General features: G+C 43.8%; 1 protein-coding gene across 3 annotated transcripts in view; it reads right to left on the minus strand.

The window, feature by feature from the left end:
• Positions 1-22,766, minus strand: part of necab2 (N-terminal EF-hand calcium binding protein 2) — a 279,429-nt gene that overhangs the window by 145,131 nt on the left and 111,532 nt on the right. For 2 of the 3 annotated variants that reach the window (XM_072547576.1, XM_072547575.1), the window contains exon 3: positions 1,082-1,106. In XM_072547576.1, the coding sequence (XP_072403677.1) occupies positions 1,082-1,106 (25 nt within the window). Of the gene's footprint in view, positions 1-1,081; positions 1,107-2,100; positions 2,342-22,766 lie in introns of those variants that run through there. The other variant, XM_072547577.1, reaches the window with a different exon arrangement.

Raw genomic sequence — 22,766 nt, forward strand, 5'->3', positions numbered from 1 at the left:
CATTATTCACAGTATTAAGGTAGGTCTTCCATCATTCTATGTAAACTCTCACTCTCTTTCAGGAGAAGCCGATAGTCATCATTAAGGGAACGAAAAAGGCCACTCGGTCCATCAAGTCTCCAACTAGCTCAGCATCACTTCAGTTCTGGACAGTGCACTTTCAGAACAATGTGAAGGCATTGAGGAGATTGCAGAAAGGAATTTATCAGCATGGTTCCAGGGATGAGGAACTGTTCTCCTTCGAGAAGAGAAAACTGGGAGGTGATCTGGTTTAAGTTCAAAATCATGGGGTGGGCCTAAATAGAAAAGGGTAAAACTGTTTCCACTTGTGAAAGGATTGAGGACAAGAGGCCACAGATTTCAAAGACTTTGTGAAAGAAGCTAAAGTGATTTGAGGACAAGCTTTTCTGCACAGCAAGTGTTTCAGGTCTGAGATGGAATATCTGAAAGGATGGTGGACGCAAACTCAATCAAAGCTCGACAAAGGGAAATCAGATGGTTTATTAGAAAAGGAACAAACTGCAAAGGAAGAATGACACTTGGTGAGATGCTCATTGAGATAGTAGGTGAGGAGATAATGGGTTGAATGGCTTCCTCTTGCAGTGCTGAGATCTTGCCTGGTCTGTAGCTGATCTCTATTGACCCAGACTGGCTCTTGCTGGCTTCACCTGAGAATCTTGTCCTCCTTTAACCCTTGAAACCCCGATCACATCCAAGTGAATCCTTGCCAATACTCTATATGCTTCCTGAGTTGCAGTGTTCAGAAGTGAACACAGTACTGTAGATGTGGTCAAACCCAGGCTCTGTTGTATTGGAAATACAATTGGATTCCAAGCTGCTGGAGAGAAAGGTCAACATCCAAGAGGATGACGCCTCTCACATTATCCCAACCGAATCTTTTTGTACATTTAATCACCACAACCAGATCCATGCGGAGTTGGTCCAACCCAAAGGCACATGAGCTAAGTTGACACGCTGTCCTTGCAATTTAACCCTTTCACCCTCAGTATCGTTACCAAAAATGCCTCTGAAAATTAGCCTAATATAAATTAAATATGCATCATGATAAATCTGCACTCACCATTTTTATCGGCTCTTCTGAATATCTAGAGAGATGGAGAAAACAGATTTATAAAAGGTTAATTTCTTCGCTGACTCAGCAGAAATTCAAACAGAAACCATTCCCTCCGGATGCCCCCGGGATTTGTTTGCAGTATTTAATATTACATTACAAACCAGACTATGGAGACATAGCCAAAGCTATGGAAACATTTATACAGACACGCTCCCTCTTCAGATTTTGGTATTTCTATTCATACTTCCACCCAACTTTCATATTAATTTCACCCCTGCCAACAGATTGCCTCTCTTTCCGGCTCATCTTCCTTTCAATCCTCCCTCTTTCTCTGCACTTTTCTGTCTTTTTCCCTCTATTTCCCTTTGCGTCTCCTTCTTGCCTTTCAGCCACTGCCTCTCTGTGTCCCCCTTTCCTTTCTCCAGTTTCTCAGTACGTCCCTCACATTTTTACACTCTGTGTCACTCTGCGTTTCTGTCTCTGTCTCGCTTTCTGTTTTGCTCTCTGCTTCTCTGTGTCCCTCACAGTTTCGCTCTTGCTCCCTCTTCCCCTCACTGTCTCTCTCTCTCATTTACTCTTTTTTTGCTTTCCCTTTCTGCTTGTCCCTCACAGTTTATCGCTCCCTGTCGCTTTCTCTCGCATTCTTTCAATCTCTGTCTCTCTCACTTTCTCCGTTCCTTTCTGCATGTCCCTCTATTTCTCTCTCTCCCTGTCACTTTCACTCACATCCTCTCTCTCTCTCTCCCCGTGTGCCCTTTTTTTAAAATATCCTCGGGCACTTCCTTTCTCCTCACGTTCCGATCGAATTTATTCATTTTCGGTCCCTTTTTGACAGGGTAGGATTTCGACTCAGTCCCTGGTCCCTGAAAGTTGGCCACTGTCTCTATCGCCTCCTCCTCCTGCGGGTCTGAGACTGGGAGCTATTAATGAAAGTAAGAGCAAAGTTCTTTGAATACAGTCGAGGCCAGGGTTGGTATAAACTCCAGGCTGGGGAGAGAGAGGGGTTGGTGAAGAGAACTACTTACGTCCAGGATAACCGAGATGCCTTTCTTGGTGTCCAGTGGGAGCTGCTCGCTGGAAGCTGCCTGTTCAGTTTTCTGGGATTCCCTATCCCCGAACTTCTTGTCGCTCATCTTGGTGAAGACCCAGCGCAGGACCCCGTCCAGCCCCCGAATGCTGCGCTGCAGAGGCGGCTGCTTGTCACGGGGCTGCTGCTGGACGCTGACCCTGCAGTAGCGAGCTGCCTGATCACACATCTTCACATCCTGCAGCCCACCCACTTCCCCTCACCTCCCTCCCCTCCCTCCCTCCCCCTTCCCTCAGCTTCAGGCCGGCTCCAGCAACACGCCTCCCTCTTCCCCCCCCCCCCCGCTCCCCGTCACCGCTCACGCACCAAGCACAGGGACCCGGAGAGAAACGGGAGAAGATGTAGAACAGAGAGACACACACACACACAGGCCGGCAGAGATGGAGAGATGCAGAGGCACAGAGGGGCGGGAGGAAAAGATCAGGCCCCGCTCTGCACTCACAGACACTGTCCTCCTCAAACTGCTGCCCAGTCAGCTGGAGACAGGCTGGACCCAACCAGGGTCCCTCCTCACAGGGCAGCCCCCAGGTTGATAATAATATATATAAAAACTGTGGGTAAACTTTGTGAATATGTGACTGTGTGTTTCTGATACGTGTGTGCAGGTATGGGTGCATGTACATTATGTCTAAACTGTTAGAGATGCAACAGCTATGTTGTGCGTGTCTGTGTGCTTTTATCAACGGGTGTGTGTTTGTGGCTCCATACCTGTGTATCTGTGTGTCTGTCTGTGTATGTGACTCTGTCTGTACCTATGCATGTCAGTGGGTGGATGTGTCTGTGCTTGTGTGTAGCTCTGTATGCCTATGTGTATGTATCTATCTCTGCACCTTTATGTGTGTGTCTGTCTAGGTGTACCAGTCTATGTGTCTGTACATGCGTGTCTGAGAGTGTATATATAGATATCCTTGTGAGTACATTGAGTGAATGCCTGCAACCATGTTAGTGTGGGTGAGACTGTGTTACTGTGCGTGAGACTGCTGTGTGTATGACTGTGTGCATGTGACTGAGTGTAACAGAGTCTCTGTGACTGTGACTGTGTAATTTTGTGCGTGATTGTGTGTGTGCATGTGATGCCAACAGTGTGGGTTTGATTCCCACACCAGCTGAGGGTACCATGAAAGTCTCACCTTCTCAAACTCTCCTGTCACCTAAGGTGTGGTAACCCTCAGGTTAAACCACCACCAGCCATCCATCTGTCTAATGAGAACACAGTTCTATGGCCCATTGGACTATGGTAACTTTTCCTTTTATCTGTATCTATTTATATGTATCTATTTGAATGTGTATGAGTATGTCTATGTGTATCTGTGTGTGCGTATGAGTATATCTGTGTATATACATACCTGTGTGTATATCAGTTGTTTGTGTATGTGTGTCTGTATGTGTATACCTGTCTCTGTGCGTATGTGTTTCTGTGCACGAGTCTAGCTGTCTGTACTTACGTGCATGAGTTTACATGTGTTTACACAAATGTGTGAGTATATCTGTTTCTGTACATATGTGTATCTGTATGTATGTGTGCGGTATATGTGAGAGTTTGTAAGCATTTCTGTGCGTTTCTGCATGGATCTGTGAATATGTCTTTGGCCTTTGCGAGTCTGTGTGCCTTCATATCTGTGTATGTATGTTTGTGTGTGTCACTATGTATGCATGTGTGTGCAAGTTTCTGTTGTGTGTGATTGGTCTCTTTGTATGTGTGTGTATATCTGTGCCTGAGATTGTTTCATTGTGCTTGTCTGTCTGTATGTGTGTAGGTGAGTCCATATGTGTGTATCTGTATGTTTCTGTAGAATGTGTGGCTATACATTTGAATTTGTGTGTATGTGTTAGTATGTATCAGTGTGTTTGAGTTTGTCTGTGTGGGTATGTCTGAGTTTGTTTGTATTTTGCTATACGAATGTGTGTGTGTGAGTGCATGTGTCTATGTATAAGTATCTGGGTGTCTGTCTATCCAAATGCATGTGTATGTATGCATGTGTGCATTTGTCTGTATGCGTATTGGTGTGAGTATATGGCTGTGTGTGCACATGCCTATGTGAGTGTGTGTGTGTTGTTGTTGCATGTGTCAACACCACAATCCCTGCTATTCACTTGAACATGTTACTTTTGCTGAGGTCCTGAGAGGGTGGCCAGCCAACTGGGATCCTGGCAGAGTTTGATGTTTCTGAGCCACAGGGATTAATTATATTTCTGGCCAAGTCAGTGAGTGCAGACGGAGGATGGAGCCTGGATCTTCCTGATGAGTGTATCTCATTCAGCAGTCAGTCCTCAGAGGAGCTTAGCTGTACTATAGGTAATGCTGTAATAAACTGGTACAGAGCAGGAAGAGAAACAGCAAGAAACAGGACAATTGTTCACTGACTCTAACACTGTGACAGTAAGAGATAAATTTATCATCAGCAGTGACAGAATCGGGGGACATAGGATCAGCTTCCTGTTCTACACAATACCTGCTATTCAGTCCCATTACAGTGGGTGGAATTAAATATGGGGAGCCACAGATGACTGCTGGCTAATCCCATTCTCCAGTTGGTCACTGCCCTGGACAAGTTCCTCCCCATTTACACAATTGAAATCAGCCAATATTAACCCCAGGATCCACTCCATTGATCGCCATTAATATCCATAACACTCCCCACATCACCGCAATTTCACAGATTCACTTCCATTTGAGAGAAATAATTCCTCCTCGTCTTTGTCTTAAAGGGGTGACCTCTTACTCTGAGATTGTGCACTTTGGTCTTAAACTCTCCCACATTGGGAAACAACCTTTCCACATCTACTCTCTCATGATCCCAAGAATCTCATATGTTTCAGTAAGGTCAAAATTCTTCTATATTCCAATGAGTACAGGCCCAATCGACTCAACTTCTCATAAGACTGCCCTTTCATACTTGGGAGAAAGTGAGGACTGCAGATGCTGGAGATCAGAGCTGAAAATGTGTTGCTGGAAAAGTGCAGCAGGTCAGGCAGCATCCAAGGAGCAGGAGAATCGACGTTTCGGGCATGAGCCCTTCTTCAGGAATGAGAAGAGTGTGCCAAGCAGGCTAAGATAAAAGGTAGGGAGGAGGGACTTGAGGAGAGGCATTTCCAACACCCCTCCCCCAAGTCCCTCCTCCCTACCTTTTATCTTAGCCTGCTTGGCATACTCTCCTCATTCCTGAAGAAGGGCTCATGCCCGAAACGTCGATTCTCCTGCTCCTTGGATGCTGCCTGACCTGCTGCACTTTTCCAGCAACACATTTTTAGCTTTCATACTTGGGATCAACTTAGTGAACTGGACTGCCTCCAATGCCAGCATAGCTTTCTTAGATAAAGGGCCCAAAACTGTCCGCAGTATTCCAGCTGTGGTCTGACCAGTGCCTAGTAGAGTTTTAGCAAAACGTCCCTACTTTTTATACTCCACTCCTTTTGAAATAAAGACCAATATTCCATTTGTTTTCCTCATTACCCACTGAACTCAGATGACAGGTTTCAGTGATTCATGTATGAGGATTCCCTAAACCCTTTGTGCAGGAGTTTTCTGTGATCTTTCTCCATTTAAATAATATACAACTCCTTTATTCTCCCTGCCAAAGTGTATAGTCTCATATTTTCCCATACTATATTCCACCTGCCAAGATGGAGTTCTGCCCACTCACTTCACAAACCTATTTCTCTCTGCGTGCTCTTTGTGTCATTGTCATCACTTGCCTTCCTACATGCTTCTTGTCATCTGCAAACTTGGCAAGAGTGCATTCACTTTCCTCATCCAAGTCATTAATATACATTGTGGTCCCAGCACTGATGCCTGTGGCACACTGCTACGTACAGGTTGCCATCCTGAAAATGCCGCCTTATCTCAACTTTTCATCTTTTGTTAGCCAGTTCTCAATCCATGCTAACATCCAATCCCCAACACCATGGGCTCTTACCTTATTAAGTAGCCTAATGTGTGCTATCTTATGGAACACCATCTGAATATCCACTCCTTCCCTCACCTCTCTGCTCATTACCTTATAAAAGAACTGTAACAAATTTGTCAGACATAATTTCCTAATCATGAAGCCATGCTGACTCTGCTCGATCATATTCTGTATTTCAAAATGCTTTGTCATTACATCCTTTATGATGGACTCTAATGTTTTTCCTATGATAGATGATAAGCTAACTGGTGCTTGTCTGTCTATATGTATGTGTGTATCTGTGTGTTTCTGTAGAATGTGCAGCTATATATTTGAATCTGTGTGTATGTCTTAGTATGTATCAGTGTGTTTGAGCTTGTGTGTGTATGTCTGAATTTGTGTTTTGCTATATGAATGTGTGTGTGTGGGGGTGCATGTGTCTATGTATAAGTATCTGTGTGTCTATCTATCCAAATGCATGTGTATGTATGCATGTGTGCATTTGCCTGTGCGTGTATCAGTGTGAGTATATGTCTGTGTGTGCACATGCCTAGGTGAGTGTGTGTGTGTGGATTGATGCATGTGTCAACACCACAATCCCTGCTATTCTCTTGAACGTGTTACTTTTTCTGAACACTGAGGTCCTCCCTTCTTGAACAAGAAGGTTACATTGGCAGTATTCCAATCCTCTGAGCCTCTTCCAGATTGCCATCAGTGCATCCACTATCTCTGGAGTTACCTTGAAAATCCTAGGATGCAAGCCATCATGTCAAAGTGGCCTTTTGGCCTTTACTCCCATTAGTTTTCCTAGTCCTTTTTCTGTAGTGGTACTTATTGCATTTATTTCCTCCCCTTTCTTAGCTACTTAATTATTTCACATTTTTGGAACCCCTACCATGAAGACCGATGCAAGGTATCTGTTCAACTCTGCTTCTATTTCCTGGCTCACCTTTATTATTCCCTCAGCCTTGTTCTCTAAGAGGTCTATGTTGCTTTTCTTTTCCTTTGTATTTATGTAAAGAAGGTCTTACCATCTATTTTTATGTTACTTGTGAGTTTGGCCTCAGTTTATTTCTCCCTTGTTATTAGTTTTTAATTACCTTTGCTGGCTTTTTAAAATGTTCCCAATTCTTTGATTTCATGTGACTCTTTGCTATATTTTATGGTTTTCCTTTCCATTTGATACAATCTTTAACTCTCCTGTTAAACATGATTTATTCCTTCCCGAGAATCCTACAGCTATCACCTGAATAAGGTAGTGACATAATTGTTATATCATTGAACAAGTAATCCTGGTTAATACTCTGTAAAACATGGGCTCAAATCCCACCATGGTATGTAGTAAAATCTGATCTCAGTTCAAAGATAGCTGAATGATTTGAAAAGGAAATCAGAAAAAAAATGATTCTTCTGGATCTGAAATGTTAACTCTGCTTTCTTTCCTCAGGTGCTGCCGGACCTGCTGAGTTTTTCCAGCAATTCCTGCTTTTGTTAACCCTTGTGATTATTGCTTTTTATGAAGATGCATTTGTCCTTTAGGGAAACTCCTGGATAATCATCCACTGTGCAACTGCAAAAGACAAAATGCTAATGGTCACCTTAAAATCCCATCGACTGCCTCTAGCTCCAAAAGGACACTGACCTGCACAAACACTGATTAAACTGGGAAGCAATTGTATTCCAATAGGATTCATACATACTGTATGACCGGAATGATGAATCGATGTAAGCCACAGCCTCTGTTCCTTGAGCCTGCTGTTTCTTTTAATACAAAGTGAAATGTTCAGAACATCTTTTGTTTTCTCTGAAGTGTGCAGGCAGCTCGTGATCAAAAGGGAAGACTTGCTTTCCGGCGAAGCCTTGCACAATCTCATTGATGCCAAAGTGCATCACAGTGAATGAAGTCCTTCTTTGAAGAGGAAACAATGCAACAGCCAATTTGGACACAGCAAAGGCAGATTGACCGTGTGTTGGTTGAGGTAGAAACATTTGATGGGATTCCAGGGATAACCTCCTGTTCTTAGGAAAACACAGGAGACAGGAAATGGGAGCAGGAGCAGGCCATTCAGCCACTCAGATCTTCTACATTATTGTACTGAATCATGGCTGATTTTCTCTCCCAGCACCATTTTCCATCGCTATCCCTATTTCTCTTTAATATCTAGAAATCTATCAATCTCTTGAATATATTTCATTATTGAGCATCCACAAGATTGACCAGATTACAAAGACTCACCACCCTGAAGTGAAGAAATTCCTCTTTCCCTGACTTCTTAAATGGTTTACCGTTGACTTTGAGACTGTGTCCCCTTGGGTTCTAGACCCCCATTTGAGCCTGTTCCATCATTTAATATGATCATGGCTGATCATCAAACTCAGTCCCCTGTTCCCACTTTCTCCTTTTGAAATCTTTAGCCCTAAGAACTATATCTAACTTAATTTTTTCACCTGAGTTGCTTATACAGAATTTTGCAAGCTCACTGCTCCATGGATGAAGAGATTTCTCCTCATCTCAGTCCCAAATGGCCTATCCCACAAGAACATAAGATATCAGAGCAGAATTAGGCCATTCAAACCTTTGAGTCTGCTCCGCCATTCGATCATGGCTGAGATATTTCTCAACTCCATTATCCTGATTTCTCCTCGTGACTTTTGATCAAATTACTAATCAAGAGCCTACCTATTGCTTTCGAAAATACACTCATTGTTTTGGCCTCCACAGGCTTCAGTGGCAATGAGTTCCACAGATTCACCTCCCTCTGGCAGAAGAAATTCCTCCTCACTTCTGTTTTAAAGGGTTGTCCCTTCGTTTTGAGGCTGTGCGCTCAGGTCCTAGTCTTTCTCCTTAATAGAAACATCTTCTCCATATCCTTTCTATTCAAACTTCTCAGTATTCTGCACTGCCTTCTGCAAATCAGCCAATCATCTTTCCATGCCAGTATCTTGCTCCTAACACCTTGGATTCTTATTTAGCAGCCTCCTGTGCAGCACATTGTCAAAAGTCTTCTGGTTCTCCTTTGTCTAACTTGCTCATTACCTCCTGAAAGAATTCTAAAAGATTTATCAGGCATGATCTCCCCTTGATGAAGCCATGCTAACTCAGCCTTTTTTACTATACACTTCCAAGTACGCCACATTCTCACCCATAATAATGGAATCTAAAATCTTCACAATGACTAAGGTCAGGCTAACCAACCTATAATTTCCTGTCATCTGCCTCCCTCCCTTCTTAAACACAGGTGTTACTTTTGTCATTTTCCAGTCCTCTGGGACCGTCCCTGATTCCAGTGATTCCTTAAAGATCGCCACCAATGCCTCCCCAGTCTCCTCTGCTATTTCCTCCAGAACTCTGGGGTTTAATCCACCTGGGCCAAGTTATTTATCTATCTTCAGACTTTCAGCTTCCTCAGCACCTTCTCCTTAGTGATGGCCACTACACTCACTCCTGCCCCTGACTCTTTGACGTTCTGGTATTCTGTTGGTGTCATCCATTGAGAAAACTGATGCAAAGTACCTGATCAGTTCCTGTGCCATTTCTCTGTTCCCCATTACTACTTCTCCAGTTTCATTTTCCAGGATTCAATTTCCACTCTTAAAGTTGATATATTGAAAAAAGTTCTTGCAATCCTCTTTCATATTACTAGCTAGCTTACCCTCATATATCATCTTCTCCCTGTTCATTGTTTTCTCAGTTGTCCTCTCTAGTTTTTAAATGGTCCCCAATTCTCTGGCTTCCCATTAATCTTCACCATATTGTATGTTTTTTCCTTTTGTTTTTATGCTTCCCATGTCAGCCATGGATAACGCATCTAGATGGAAGTCGTTGAGCATTGGAAGGTACTGTCTGAGGATCTTGTGTGAATTCCTGCACTGCATCTTGTGGATAGTACACGCTGATGCTACTGAGTGTCAGTGGTGGTGAGAGTGGATGTGGTGCCAATCAAGTGGGCTGCTTTGTGAGGAATGATGTCAAGCTTCTTGAGTGTTGTTGAGCTGCACTCAAACTGGCAAGTGGGGAGTATTCCATCACAGCCATTACTTGTGCCTTGTGGATGATGGACAGACTTTAAGGAGTTAGGAAGTGAGTTACTTACCGCTGTTTGTGGTGCAAATGTTACTTGCCACTTGTCACCCCAACCCTGGATATTGTCCAGGACTTTAAACACGGACTGCTGCAGTATCTGAGGAGTCATGAAAAGTGCAAAACATTGTGCAATCATCAGCAAGCATCCACACTTCTGAACTTATGATGGAGGGAAGCAGCTGAAGATGGTTGGGCTGAGGACACTATTCTGAGGAACTCCTGCAGAGATGTCCAGGGGCTGAGATGACTGACCTCCGACAACCACAATCATCTTCCTATGTGCCGGGTATGACTCCAACCCTGATACCCATTGATTCCAGTATTGGGACGGCTCCTTGATACCACACTTGGTCAAATGCAGCCTTAACGTCATGAGCTGTCAGTGTCATCTCAAACAGCGCGATCAATGCATGGGGGTCCACAGGTCACCAAAAATGACAACATAAGTGAATAAATTAGTCAAGAAGGCATGTGCCATGCTTGCCTTCATCAGTCAGGGCAAAGAGTATAAAAATCAGCAAGTCACGTCACCGCTGTTTGAAACTTTATTTAGGCCACATTTAGAATATTGCGTACAGTTCTGGTTGCCACACTACCAGAAAGATGTTGAGATTTAGGTGCAGGTACAGAAACACTTCATCAGAAGGGAGGGTATTAGCAATGAGGTGAGATTGGACAAAGTTGGTTGGTTTTCACTTGAACTTTGAAGGATGGAGAGAAACCTGACAGAAGTTTGCAAAGTTATGGAGTCTTTTTCCCAGAGTGGAAATGTCAATTACTAGGGGAGATAGTTTAAGGTAAAAAATGGTAAGTTTAAAGGAGATATGAGAGGCAGGCTTTTTTTACACAGAGGGTAGGAAGTACCTGGAATGTGCTGCCTGAAGGGATAGTGGAGGCAGGTGCAATAACAAGCATCTTAACAGATACATGAATAGGCAGGAAATAAGGAGATATGGACCACGTACAGCCAAAAGTTTAGTTTAGAAGGTTGCCATCTGTCAGTGCAGTCTTGGAGGGGCCAAGGGCCTGTTCCTGTGCTGTACTGTTCTTTGATTACATACAGAGTAAAGGTTCCTCCACACTTTTAAACTGAAAATACAGCTTCCTCGACACTGTCCCCATCAAACACTCACAGGACAGGTCCAGCATGATGTTAGATACAAGGCAAATCTTCCTCCACACTGTCCCAATCAATCAGTCCGAGGACAGGAACAGCATGGGGTCCAATACAGAGTAGAGGTCTCTCTACACTTTTAAACTGAAAGTACAGCTTCCCTTTACTCAGGTCTCATTAAACACTTTGAGGACAGGGACAGCACAGGGCTGGATACGGGATGAAGCCTCTATTACAGTGTTCAATAATATTCCTTGCATCATTACTTGATAAATGTGTTGGATAGTATTGACTGACAAGGATACAGCAGTCAGTTTGTTGTCTCTCAGAGTCAGGTTTCCAGCTGCTTTTGCTTTTTGTCAATGTGAACACTGGTGGATCAGGATGTTCACAACACCATTTTGTATAGGAGACTGCGAGGAAACACAATGTTTAACCAGTGCTGTCTGAAATGTTGATTCACACCTGAAAGGATTAAAGTCACCCGCATCCCCAGCTTTCAGGGGAATGTCCACATCGTCCACATGTGATGACTTTTCACATTATCAAAGCAATTTGCATTCCTTCAGCACCTCAGAACCTCTCAAATAAATTACTACCCAAAGAGTGAATTCAGCGACATCAGAACCAATTTATAAACAGCACAATCACCCAGAATAGCGAAGGAATGAACCAAGTGTTGCTCAAGGAAAATTCACCAGAAAATTCCCTTTTCCTCCCTGGAGAAAACCGATCCCAGTTAGGCAGGTTCAGTGGATTGGCCACGGTATATTGCCCATTGTGTTGAGAGCTGTGCAGGCTAGTTAGGTTAGACATGGGAACTGTGGGGTTACAGGGAGGTGGATGGGTCAGCCAGGATGCTGTTCGGAAGGTTGGTGCAGATTCAATGGGCTGAATGGCATTTATTTGCACTGTCCAGATTCTTTGATTCTAGAATATCATGACTAACCGAACAATTGATATCCCATTCTGATGATAATATCCTTTTGACAATAGAGCATTCCTCAGTAATGACCCTCTGACAGTGCAGCACTCCCTCAGCACTGACCCTCTGACAGTGCAGCACTCCCTCAGCACTGACCCTCTGACAGTGCAGCACTCCCTCAGCACTGACCCTCTGACAGTGCAGCACTCCCTCAGCACTGACCCTCTGACAGTGCAGCACTCCCTCAGTACTGACCCTCTAACTCTGCAGCACACCCTCAGTACTGACCCTCTGACAGTGCAGCACTCCCTCAGCACTGACCCTCGGACAGTGCAGCACTCCCTCAGCACTGACCCTCTGACAGTGCAGCACTCCCTCAGCACTGACCCTCTGACAGTGCAACACTCCCTCAGTACTGACCCTCTGATAGTGCAGCACTCCCTCAGCACTGACCCTCTGACAGTGCAGCACTCCCTCAGCACTGACCCTCTGACAGTACAGCATTCCCTCAGCACTGACCCTCTGACAGTGCAACACTCCCTCAGCACTGACCCTCGGACTGTGCAGCTCCCCCTCAATACTGACCCTCTGACTGTGCAACACTCCCTCAGTACTGACCCTCTGACTGTGCAACACTCCCTCAGTACTGACCCTCTGACTGTGCAGCACCCCCTCAGTATTGACCCTCTGACAGTGCAGCACTCCCTCAGCACTGACACTGACAGTATGGCATTCCCTCAGTGCTGTACTGACTCTCCGATAGCATGGCACCCCCTCAGCACTAACAATCAGACAGTGCAGAACTTCCTCAGTATTGACTCTCCAACAGCATGGCACTCCCTTAGTGCTGACCTCTGGCAGTGCAACACTCACTACTAACCTTTAACAGTGTAGCACTCGTTTAGTACAGATCCCCCGACAGTGCAGCACACTGTCAGTGCCTGCCCTCCAACAATGTGGTACTCCTTTAATACTGACCCTCCAACGGTACAGCATTCCCTCAGTACTGACCCTCTGACAGGGCAGCATTCCCTCAGTCCTGAAACCCTGTCAGTTACAGCAACTGGAGTCATAGCAAAAGGAGTCACAGTATCTGGACTATAACAGATCTCACAGTAACAGCCGGGGTAGTTAGTGTCCAATGAGATTCGCAGTAACAGGAGTTACAGTAACAGAAACATAGTGATTAGGGTGACAGGAAGTGGAGTTATTGTTATTAGAGTCACAATACATCGATCATAGAACAGCATTGAATAAGAACAGGTCCTTTGGCCCACTATCTACGTGCTGACCATGATGCCATTCTAAATCGATCTTATCTCCCTGCTCATGGTCTGTATTCCTCTATTCCCTGCCTAGTTATATGTCTAAATGTCTTAAACTTTACTATCATATCTGCTTCTACCCTCTCCCCTGCAGCATGTTTCAGGCACCTACCATGCTCTGTGTATAAGAACCAGCAGCACACATTTCCTTTAGACTACCCCCCCACCTTAAACCTACGTCCCCTAGTATATGACATTTTCAACCAGAGGAAAAGACTCTTACTTTCTGTCCTAACATACCCTTCATAATTCACCCAAGTCACCCCTTAGTCTCCAACACTCTACCAAAACAAGCAAGGTTTGTCCAACCTGTCCTTATAGTTAATAGATTCCAATCCAAGCAACATCCTGGTAAATCTATTTTGCATCCAGTTCGAAGCCTCCACATCCTTCCGATACTGTGGTGGCCAGAATTGCACGCTCCAAATGTGGCCTAAATAAAGTTTTATCCAGCTGAAACAGGAGCTGGAGTCACAGAAATAAGAGTTACAGTAACTGGAGTCATTGTAATGGGAGTGACTGTAATAGGAATCACAGACACTGGTGTCATATAAATTGAAGTTAAAGTAACTGGAGTCACAGTGATAGAAGTCACAGTAAATTTTCAGGAATAATAGAAGTCAGAAGTGATAGGACCCTCAGTAACAGGAGACTGCCCAGGCATGTCTCCACGGCTTTTAAATTGTGCTTGACTAAACGTTTGAGTTAAAGGCTGAGATGAACATTGATTTTCATTATCACATTGCAATGATATTGATCCACACTCCGACCTCCTCTAGCATTTGTGATCACTGAAGCAAGTTGTTTGTTGCCGGGTATAGCAGCCCTGCCTCATACCTGCCTCAGGCTGTTGTTTCAGGCGCTGCTCTGCTGAGTTGACCACATAAACCAAATAAACAATCTCCCTGCAGTAGTGGGAGGCTGTTGCACTGTCCGTGGCGTGCCTTTAGAGTTAGACAGACATTGATCTGAAAGTTCTCTTGGCACTATTGCAAGGAAGACCAGAACAGTTACTCCCAGTGCTCAGCTCAACATTTATCCTTCAACCGACATCATAGGCATAAATAAAATCTGAAAGAACTGCTGATGCTGTAAATCAGAAACAAAAACAGAAAATGCTGTAAAAGCTCAGCAGTCTGACAGCATCAGTGGAGAGAAACCAGAATTAACATCTCGGGTTGAGTGATCTTTCCTCAGAACTGAGGAAGGGTCACTCAACCCGAAACATTAACTCGGATTTCTCTCCACAGATATTACCAGCCTTGCTGAGCCTTTATCCAGGAACTTCTGTTGGTGTTCATAAGCATAACTGATTTGCTCTAGCATGGGCAGAGACCTGGAAAATGGAGTAGAGTGGAAAAGTGGGAAATTTTCCATGTTGGCAGAAAGGATAAAATGAAACATATTATGTAAATGGTGAGAGATTGTAGAGAACTGAGATGCAGAGGGATCTGGGTGTCCTAGGGCAAGAAGCATAGAAGGTTAGTCTGCAAATACAGCAAGTAATCAGGAAAGCACGTAGAAAATTATGGTTTATTGTGAGAGGAATTGAATAGAAGAGTAGGGAGGTGATGCTTCAGTTATAACGGGCATTGGTGAGTCTGAAACTGGAGTACTGTGTACTAGGCACTGTTAATGTGTTGGAAGCAGTTCAAAGAAGGTTTATAAGATTTATGCATGGAATGAGTGGATTATTTTATGAGGAAAGGCTGGACAGGCTAGGCCTGGAACCTCTGGAGTATAGAAGATTCATGGGTGATTTTACTGAAACATATAAGATCCTGAGGGGCATGACTGGGTGGATGTGGAAACAATGTTTCCTCTTGTGGAAGAATCTAGAGCGAGGGGTTATGGTTGAAAAATAAGGGATCGCCACTGCAGCCTGAGACAAGGAACTGTTTTTTTCTCTCTCAGAGGGTTGTTGGCCTTTGGAATTCCTTTCCTCAAAAGAAAGTGGTTGCAGAATCAGTAAATATTTTTAAACCAATGTTAGATATATTCTTGATGGCCAAGGGAATGAAAGATTATTGGGGATGTGCAGGAATGGGAATGTAGAGCTGAGGTTAAAACTAGATCAGTCACGATCCTATTAAATGGTGGAGTAGGGTCAAGGGGCCTACTCTTGTTCTTTGTGTGTTGTGTGAATTTTTTGTGTTCAAATTGGCGGCTGTGTTTCCAACAGGACAGTGATGACAATGCTAATGCATTGATTGTGAAGCAATTTGAAACATTTGTTTTTGACCAGGTACTGTTCTGTGAAGATTCACCTCGAGACAGCACTCCCTAATTCCTTGCTTGCTGCTACCTCGGTAATGATTGTACACTCATCTTTCAGTGAACTGACAGTTATGAATGTGGGATACTTTGAGAAAAGGTACCATTTTCTTCTTTCAGCTTGAATATCAGAGATCCTGGTTTCCTTTTTGTCTGCTCTCATCACTGATACGGCAAGTGGGAAGACTGAAATTGTCCTCGGAGAGTAAATCATGCAGTAAATCAATCAGTTCCTGACTCCTTCTGTACCCTGCCACTGGGCTAGAAACTACAGGCCTTGCCTAGTGCTTTGGGGATACAGTTTCACTAAAGAAAGATTTACAAGGATGTTGTCAGGGTTGGAAGGTTTGAGCTATAAGAGGCTGAATGGGCTTGGTCTATTTTCCTGGAGCATTGGAAGCTGAGGGGTGACCTTACATAGAAGTTTATAATATCATGAGGGGCATGAATAGGGTAAATAGACAAGTTCTTTTATCTCGGAGTAGGGGAGTCCAAAGCTAGAGGGCATACATTTAAGGTGAGAGGGGAAAGAGATAAAACGGACCTAAGGGTGGTGTGCGTATGGAACAAACTGCCAGAGGAAGTGGTGGGTACTGGTACAATCACAACATTTAAAAAGCATCTGGATGGGTACATGAATAGGAATGCTTTAGAGGGACATGGTCCAAATGCTGGCAAATGGGACATGATTAATTTAGGATATCTGGTTGGCATGGACCATTTGGACAAAAGGGTCTGTTTCCCTGCTGTACATCTCCATGACTCTAAACGCTGGAATTGAAAGCTACTCCCAGTAATGGTGACCATGAAACCACTGTCAAGTTATTAAGTAAAAATGCATCCGGTTCTCTAGTGTTCTTTATAGGGAAGCAAATCTTGCGCCCTTATGTGGTATGGGCCTATATGTGACTCCAGACTCATGGCAAGAAAAGTTGACTCTTAGCAGCTCTCTGAAATAGTTGAGCCACTTAATTCAAGGGTAGGTAGGGAGGAGCAATTATTACCAGTGCTGCCCACATGCCGTGAAAGACCAAAGAAGGAAAAGCCCTGATGCCACGTGCAAACATTACGGCAAGACTCAAAATTGGGTTCAGTTATGGTTCCTATCACTATGCTTAGACAACCCCAGCAAAACACACAGGAAATTGGTGACTAGGTGACCCGAGGGAGGGGAAGGAAGAAAATTGAGGGATGGAGAAAAACAAATTCCCTCCTTCCCTGGTGTGTTTTGAGGGAAGGGGAAACGGTGAACCAATTCTCTGAACTATCAGAGCACACTTCCCGGTGGAGTCTGGCATGCTTTCCTCATTACTGGAGCAGCAGAGGCTCAGTGTGATATTTCACTTGAAAGCAACGTTCTCCTGACTATCTGTGTGGTTAATTAGTCAATCCCTACAGTGTTTTAAAGGTTGAAGATGCAGATTAAAGTCGTTTCCCATCTCACCACCTGCCAGTCTGTCTGTCTCATCATCACACACACCAACTCCAGTAAAAGCATTCCCCAATTAAATCTGCATTTGCAATAAATGGATAAACACATGAGGAACAGTGCCAATTAGTCCAGAACTAGCTCAATCAATGCTGAGTTAATCCTATCCTTCAAAGGAAAACTGTTTACCTCACTGGACAGAGCAAAAATTACCTGACAGACTTGGAGAGCAGAGCATGTAAGGTTTGGTCTGGGAACAGATTTAAGACAGGAACATTGTAAAAGAAAAAAGAACTTCAATTTGAAATTGAGAATGTAAAGCTCTCTCTGAGCTTTTGTCTGCCTCATTCTGAGATCACCCTTTTATCCCCAAATAGCTGATAGATAGAGAAAGTATAATTAATATAGGGCTTTTCACAACCCCTGGATGTCCTGAATAACGTCAAGGCTAATGAAGTATTTTTGGAGTGTAGCCTTGGTTATCAAATTAAAATGCATCAACCACTGGCTACACAGAAAGATCCCACAGTCAGCAATGCTGGGCCAGGACTCCCTTGCACTGAGGTGGTGTCCAGGGCCTCAAATGAGCTTTGCATTTGAAGGTTGGCCTCTCAAAGAGTGTAGGGTGGTGGAAGGGCAATCTTTCACTGCTGGATTGGGAGGGCTGAAATTTGTCTGCGTCGCAAATCCCTACAGTATGGAAAACAGTCATTCGATCCATGGAGTCTGCACTGACCCTACAAACAACATCCCGCCCAGAGCCCCATACTTACCATGACTAACCCACCTAGCCTGCACATTGCAGGGCAATTTAGCACGGCCAATCCACCTAAACTGCACGTGGAGTTATCGAGTCATACAGGTCTACAGCATGGAAACAGGCCCTTCAGCCCAACTTGCCCCTTGGCACCCAGTTTTCACAATTAAACTCGTCTCATTTGCCTGCATTTGCTAAATAACCTTTCATACCTATCCCGTCCATGTACCTGTCAAAATGTTTCTTAAATGATGAAATTGTACTCCCTTCCACCACTACCTCTGGAAGCCTATTCTATCTCTCCTCTCTAACCTATGCCCACTAGTTTTAGGCTCCCTCACCATGGATAAACGCTGTTGGCTATCTACCTTACCTACTCCTTTTATGATTTTATAGACCTCTGTAAATCTTTGCCCTATGGGAGGAAGCCCCACACAAACATGGGGAGAATTCCTGAGGCTGGAATCAAACTGAGGTCCCTGATGCTGTCAGGCAGCAATGCTAACCTCTGTCCCACCCTCCCCTCTTCAATCTACCACTGCTCACTGAAACACTACTTATAGCAAAATACCCAAATTCTCCACAACCAAATTTACCCGATTGACCTCCCTATTCTCTGTCAAATTCAGTAGTGCACCTCTCAAAGTGCTTGGGCTCTTCATTTGTGTTCTTCAGGTTTAACAGACTTTCTTTCTTTTAATTATAATTGAAGGGTTACTGAACAAACAACGACATTGCAGTTTTGAGGAGATTTGTAGCTCAGGTTGAGGTTCAGGCTGTAAGTTTGCTCACTGAGCTGGAAGGTTTGTTTTCAGATATTTTGTCACCATGCCAGATAACATCATCAGTGAGCCTCCAGTGAAGAGCTGGCATTCTGTCCTGCTATCGATTTGTGTCTTGGTCTGTTAAGGTGGGCGATATCATTGCCGGTTCTTTGTCTCAGAGGATGGTAGATGGGGTCCAACTCGATGTGTTTATTGATGAAGTTTTGATAGAATACCAGGCCTCTAGGGATTCCCGTGTGTGTGTCACTTTAGTTTGAATGTCATGGTAGCTCACAAACCTACCAACACACTTAAACAGCGACTGATGAACCTAAAGAACCCAATGCAAATAAACAGCAAAACCAATGTCATTTACAAAATTCTATGCAATGACTATAACACTACAGGGGACAGACAGGCAGAAAACTAGCCACTAGGATACATTCATACCAACTCGCCACAAGAAGACATGACCCACTATCACTAGTATCCTTACATACAGATGAAGAAGGACACCAGTTCAACTGGGACAACACATCCATCCTAGGACAAGCTAAACAGAGACACACATGGGAAAAAGAACTAGAGATGATATCTCCCACCTTAAGAGACCAAGACACATAAATAGAAAGCAGGACAGAACACCAGCGCTTCATCTGGAGGCTCACTATGATGTTACATGACATGGTGAGGAAACGTCTGAGAACAAACCTTCCAGCTCAGCAAGCAAACTTACAACCTAAACAACAAGATGGATGAAGAGACTTTGAGCTTTGTGTTGGCTCTGTTTGATCAGAAAAATTGGAATGTTTTGATGTCCAAAGGGACATGAGTTGCTAACAGGCAGATGCAGCAGCTAATTGGGAAAGGAAAAGGCAGGTTTGCATTCATTGTGAGACGACTGAGTATAGGATTAAAGCCATCTGTCTGAAACTGTACACAACCTGAGACAAATGCAGAGATTGCCGAAGAAACTCAGCAGGTCTCTCAGCATCTGTGATGAGAAACAGTTAATATTAAACAGTATGACTCCTCTTTGGAACGAAAACAGTTCTCGTATTCAACTATTCTAGTGAGCACAACATGGCACTGTTGTAGGTAAACAAGAAGGTACCTCTCTTACACTGTTTCATTCACGTAATATATGACTTCTCCTAAAAAAATGTCAAGTTTGGGATGTTTTTCACCAAATCGTAATGTTTGGACAAGCTTCAGTTCAAATGATCCTGCAATGGGGGTAACACTGAGGCTCAATGGTGAACACAGTTGCCTCACAGTGCCATGTACCTGGGTTTGATTCCACCCTCAGGTGACTGCCTTTCTGTGTGGAGTTTGCACATTCTCCCTGTGTCTGTGTGGGTTTCACCCGGGTGCTCCGGTTTCCTCCCACAGTCCAAAGCTGTGCAGGTCAGGTGGAATGATCATGCTAGATTTCCCATGTGTCCAGAAATTGCAGGCTAGGTGGAAATGCAGGGTTACAAGGATAGGCTAATGGGTTAGGTCTAGTTGGGATGCTCTTCAGACGGTCAGTGTGGATTCAATGGGCCAAATGACCTGCCTCCACACTGTAGGAATTCTATTCTAATTCATTGAGCATGATCATTTGTCTGAGATCGAAAAATAACATACTGCATTTATATAGCCTGTAACATTGTAAAATAATCTATGCCACAACTGATGAAGGCAAGCATCCTATATGCCTTCTTAACTACTCTATTAATCTGTTCTGCCACCTTCAGGGATTTGTGGATAGTCACCGGAAGATCCTGTGAGCTGCCTAGTGTTTTACCATTCATTGAGTATTCCCTGGTGTTACTCCTTCTGACAGTTATCAGGCTTAAATTGCATCTGCCACTGATCTGCCCAACAGACAAATCCTTTTACATCTTCCTGTGGCCGAGATTATCTTTCTCATTACTAACCATCAGGACAATCTTTGTGTCATCCACAAACTTAATCATCACCTCCCATGTTCCTATCTACATCATTTATTTATGAACAAGGGTCAAGTAATGAGGGATTCAGCACTACTCCTTGTGGAATATCATTGAGCGCCAGGCCCCAGTAATGCCAATAGCCTTCCAGCACATATGATCATCCAACTTAGTCCCTTGTTCCCATTTCCTCCACTTGATCCCTTTAGCTATACAAACTGGATCTAACTCCATCTTGAAAACGTTGCATGTTTTGGCTTCAAATGCTTTCTGTGGCTGGGAGTTCCACATCCTCACTCAGCTCTGGGTGAAGAAGTCTCTCCTCATCTCAGTCAATATCATCAAAGTGGAGGGAGAGACACAGAGAGGCAGAAAGACTCAGGAAGGGAAGTTCAAAGCTAAGGATCAGAACTGGTGAGTGTAAAGCAATAGCAGAATTATGTTGAAGAAATAAAGAGATGGAAGAGGTTTGAGAAGCACCCCCTTGAGAGGTTCCCCTTCCTCAGTCAATATGACACAGTCGGGCATTAGGTCATATTGGCCCCGTGGGTGCCATTCTCACTGATTGGGCTTGCCATCAAAGCTGCTGCCTGTGTAACTGAAAGTCCAGTGTCATAAGGATGATTCCATAGAGCTCAACAGCAAAACTTATTCAATCTGTCAGATAGTGATGAGCAAACAGTAAGGAAGGGTTTGGGTGGCTTTCCTTCTAAAGCAGCAATTGACATCGTCAACGTTTTCTACAAACCTATTCCCTTCCAGCTGACATCCACCTAACATATCAAATTCTCCATATCATCTACTTATGGTTCTCTTTGCTGTTTGTGGGAGCTTACTGTGCTGATGTACGGGTGATGGTCTAGTGGCATTATCGCTGGGCTGTTAACCCAGACATGCAGGTAATATGTCCAGTCATTCAGCACAGAAACAGACACTTCCTCTGGAAGTTCATTCCACATACGAGTCATACCGCTGTGTGAAAAAAAAATTGCCCCTTGCCTTTTTTAAATCCTTCTCCTTTCAGCTTAAAAATATGCCCCCTAGTTTTGAAATCCCACACCCTGGGGGAAGGATACCACCATTTATCTTATCTGGACCCTTCATGATGTTTTGATCCTTGAAAAGGTTGCTCCTCAACCTCCTGCACTCCAGTGAAAAAAGTCTCAGCCTATCCAGCCTCTCTGTTCTGGGCACCCGGGTACCATTCCCACCATGGCTGATGGCGGAACTCGAATCCAACAAAAATCTGGATTTATCTAGTCTGATCTGGACTCCATGTGACTCCAGACCCATAGCAAGGCGGGTAGTCTCTGGGATGGGCAATAAATGTTGGCCTAGCCAGTGACACCCACATCCCGTGAATAAATTAAAAAACATACAAACTGCTAGCTTTATTTGTCATGAAGATTATTACCAAAATCCTCATCAGCATGAAAGACAAATTGAAACCAGCAGGAGATGGCCATTTGTCCCATTGAAACTGTGCTGTCCTTTCTGTTAAACAATCCCAAATTAATGGTTCTGTCCACTCTCTTCCCACTGGTTTTGGGAAACTGTGTTTCAAATATTTATCTAATTTTCCCAAAAAAGTATGAAATGATATTTGCCTTAATGCAGGGAGCTATTCCATTCTCCAGCCAGCAACTTGCAAAGATAGCGTCTTTATCCCATTTCCACCCCCTCAGCAATGAAGAGGAATTCATGATCACTGATTCTCCAACCAGAGCAGTCCTTCCTGATTCATAACTTAGTGATTTACATTCAACAGAGTGCTTTCAAACTCTGACAGGTCCTGATGAAAGAAATAGGGAGAAGCTGATTGCATTTATTTATTTTTCTTCCCTTTTTTTTGCAGTTGAATGGTTACGATCTGGAATGGACTCTCTGGTGAGGCTGTGGCTGTCGATTCAATCATAACTTTTAAAAAAGAATTGAAAATGTATGCGAAAAGAGAAAAAAATAATTATAAGGCTTTGGGAATGGGAGTATCTTTCAAGAAATTGGCAGAGATTTGATTGGCTTAAATAGCTTCCTCCTGGACTATACAATTTAAAAATGCATGAAACATTGATGAGACTTCATTACTGAATCAACTGTAGTGAAAACCCTAG

This window comes from Chiloscyllium punctatum, chromosome 26 (genome assembly GCF_047496795.1).
Source record: "Chiloscyllium punctatum isolate Juve2018m chromosome 26, sChiPun1.3, whole genome shotgun sequence".
Classification (NCBI taxonomy): Eukaryota; Metazoa; Chordata; class Chondrichthyes; order Orectolobiformes; family Hemiscylliidae; genus Chiloscyllium; species Chiloscyllium punctatum.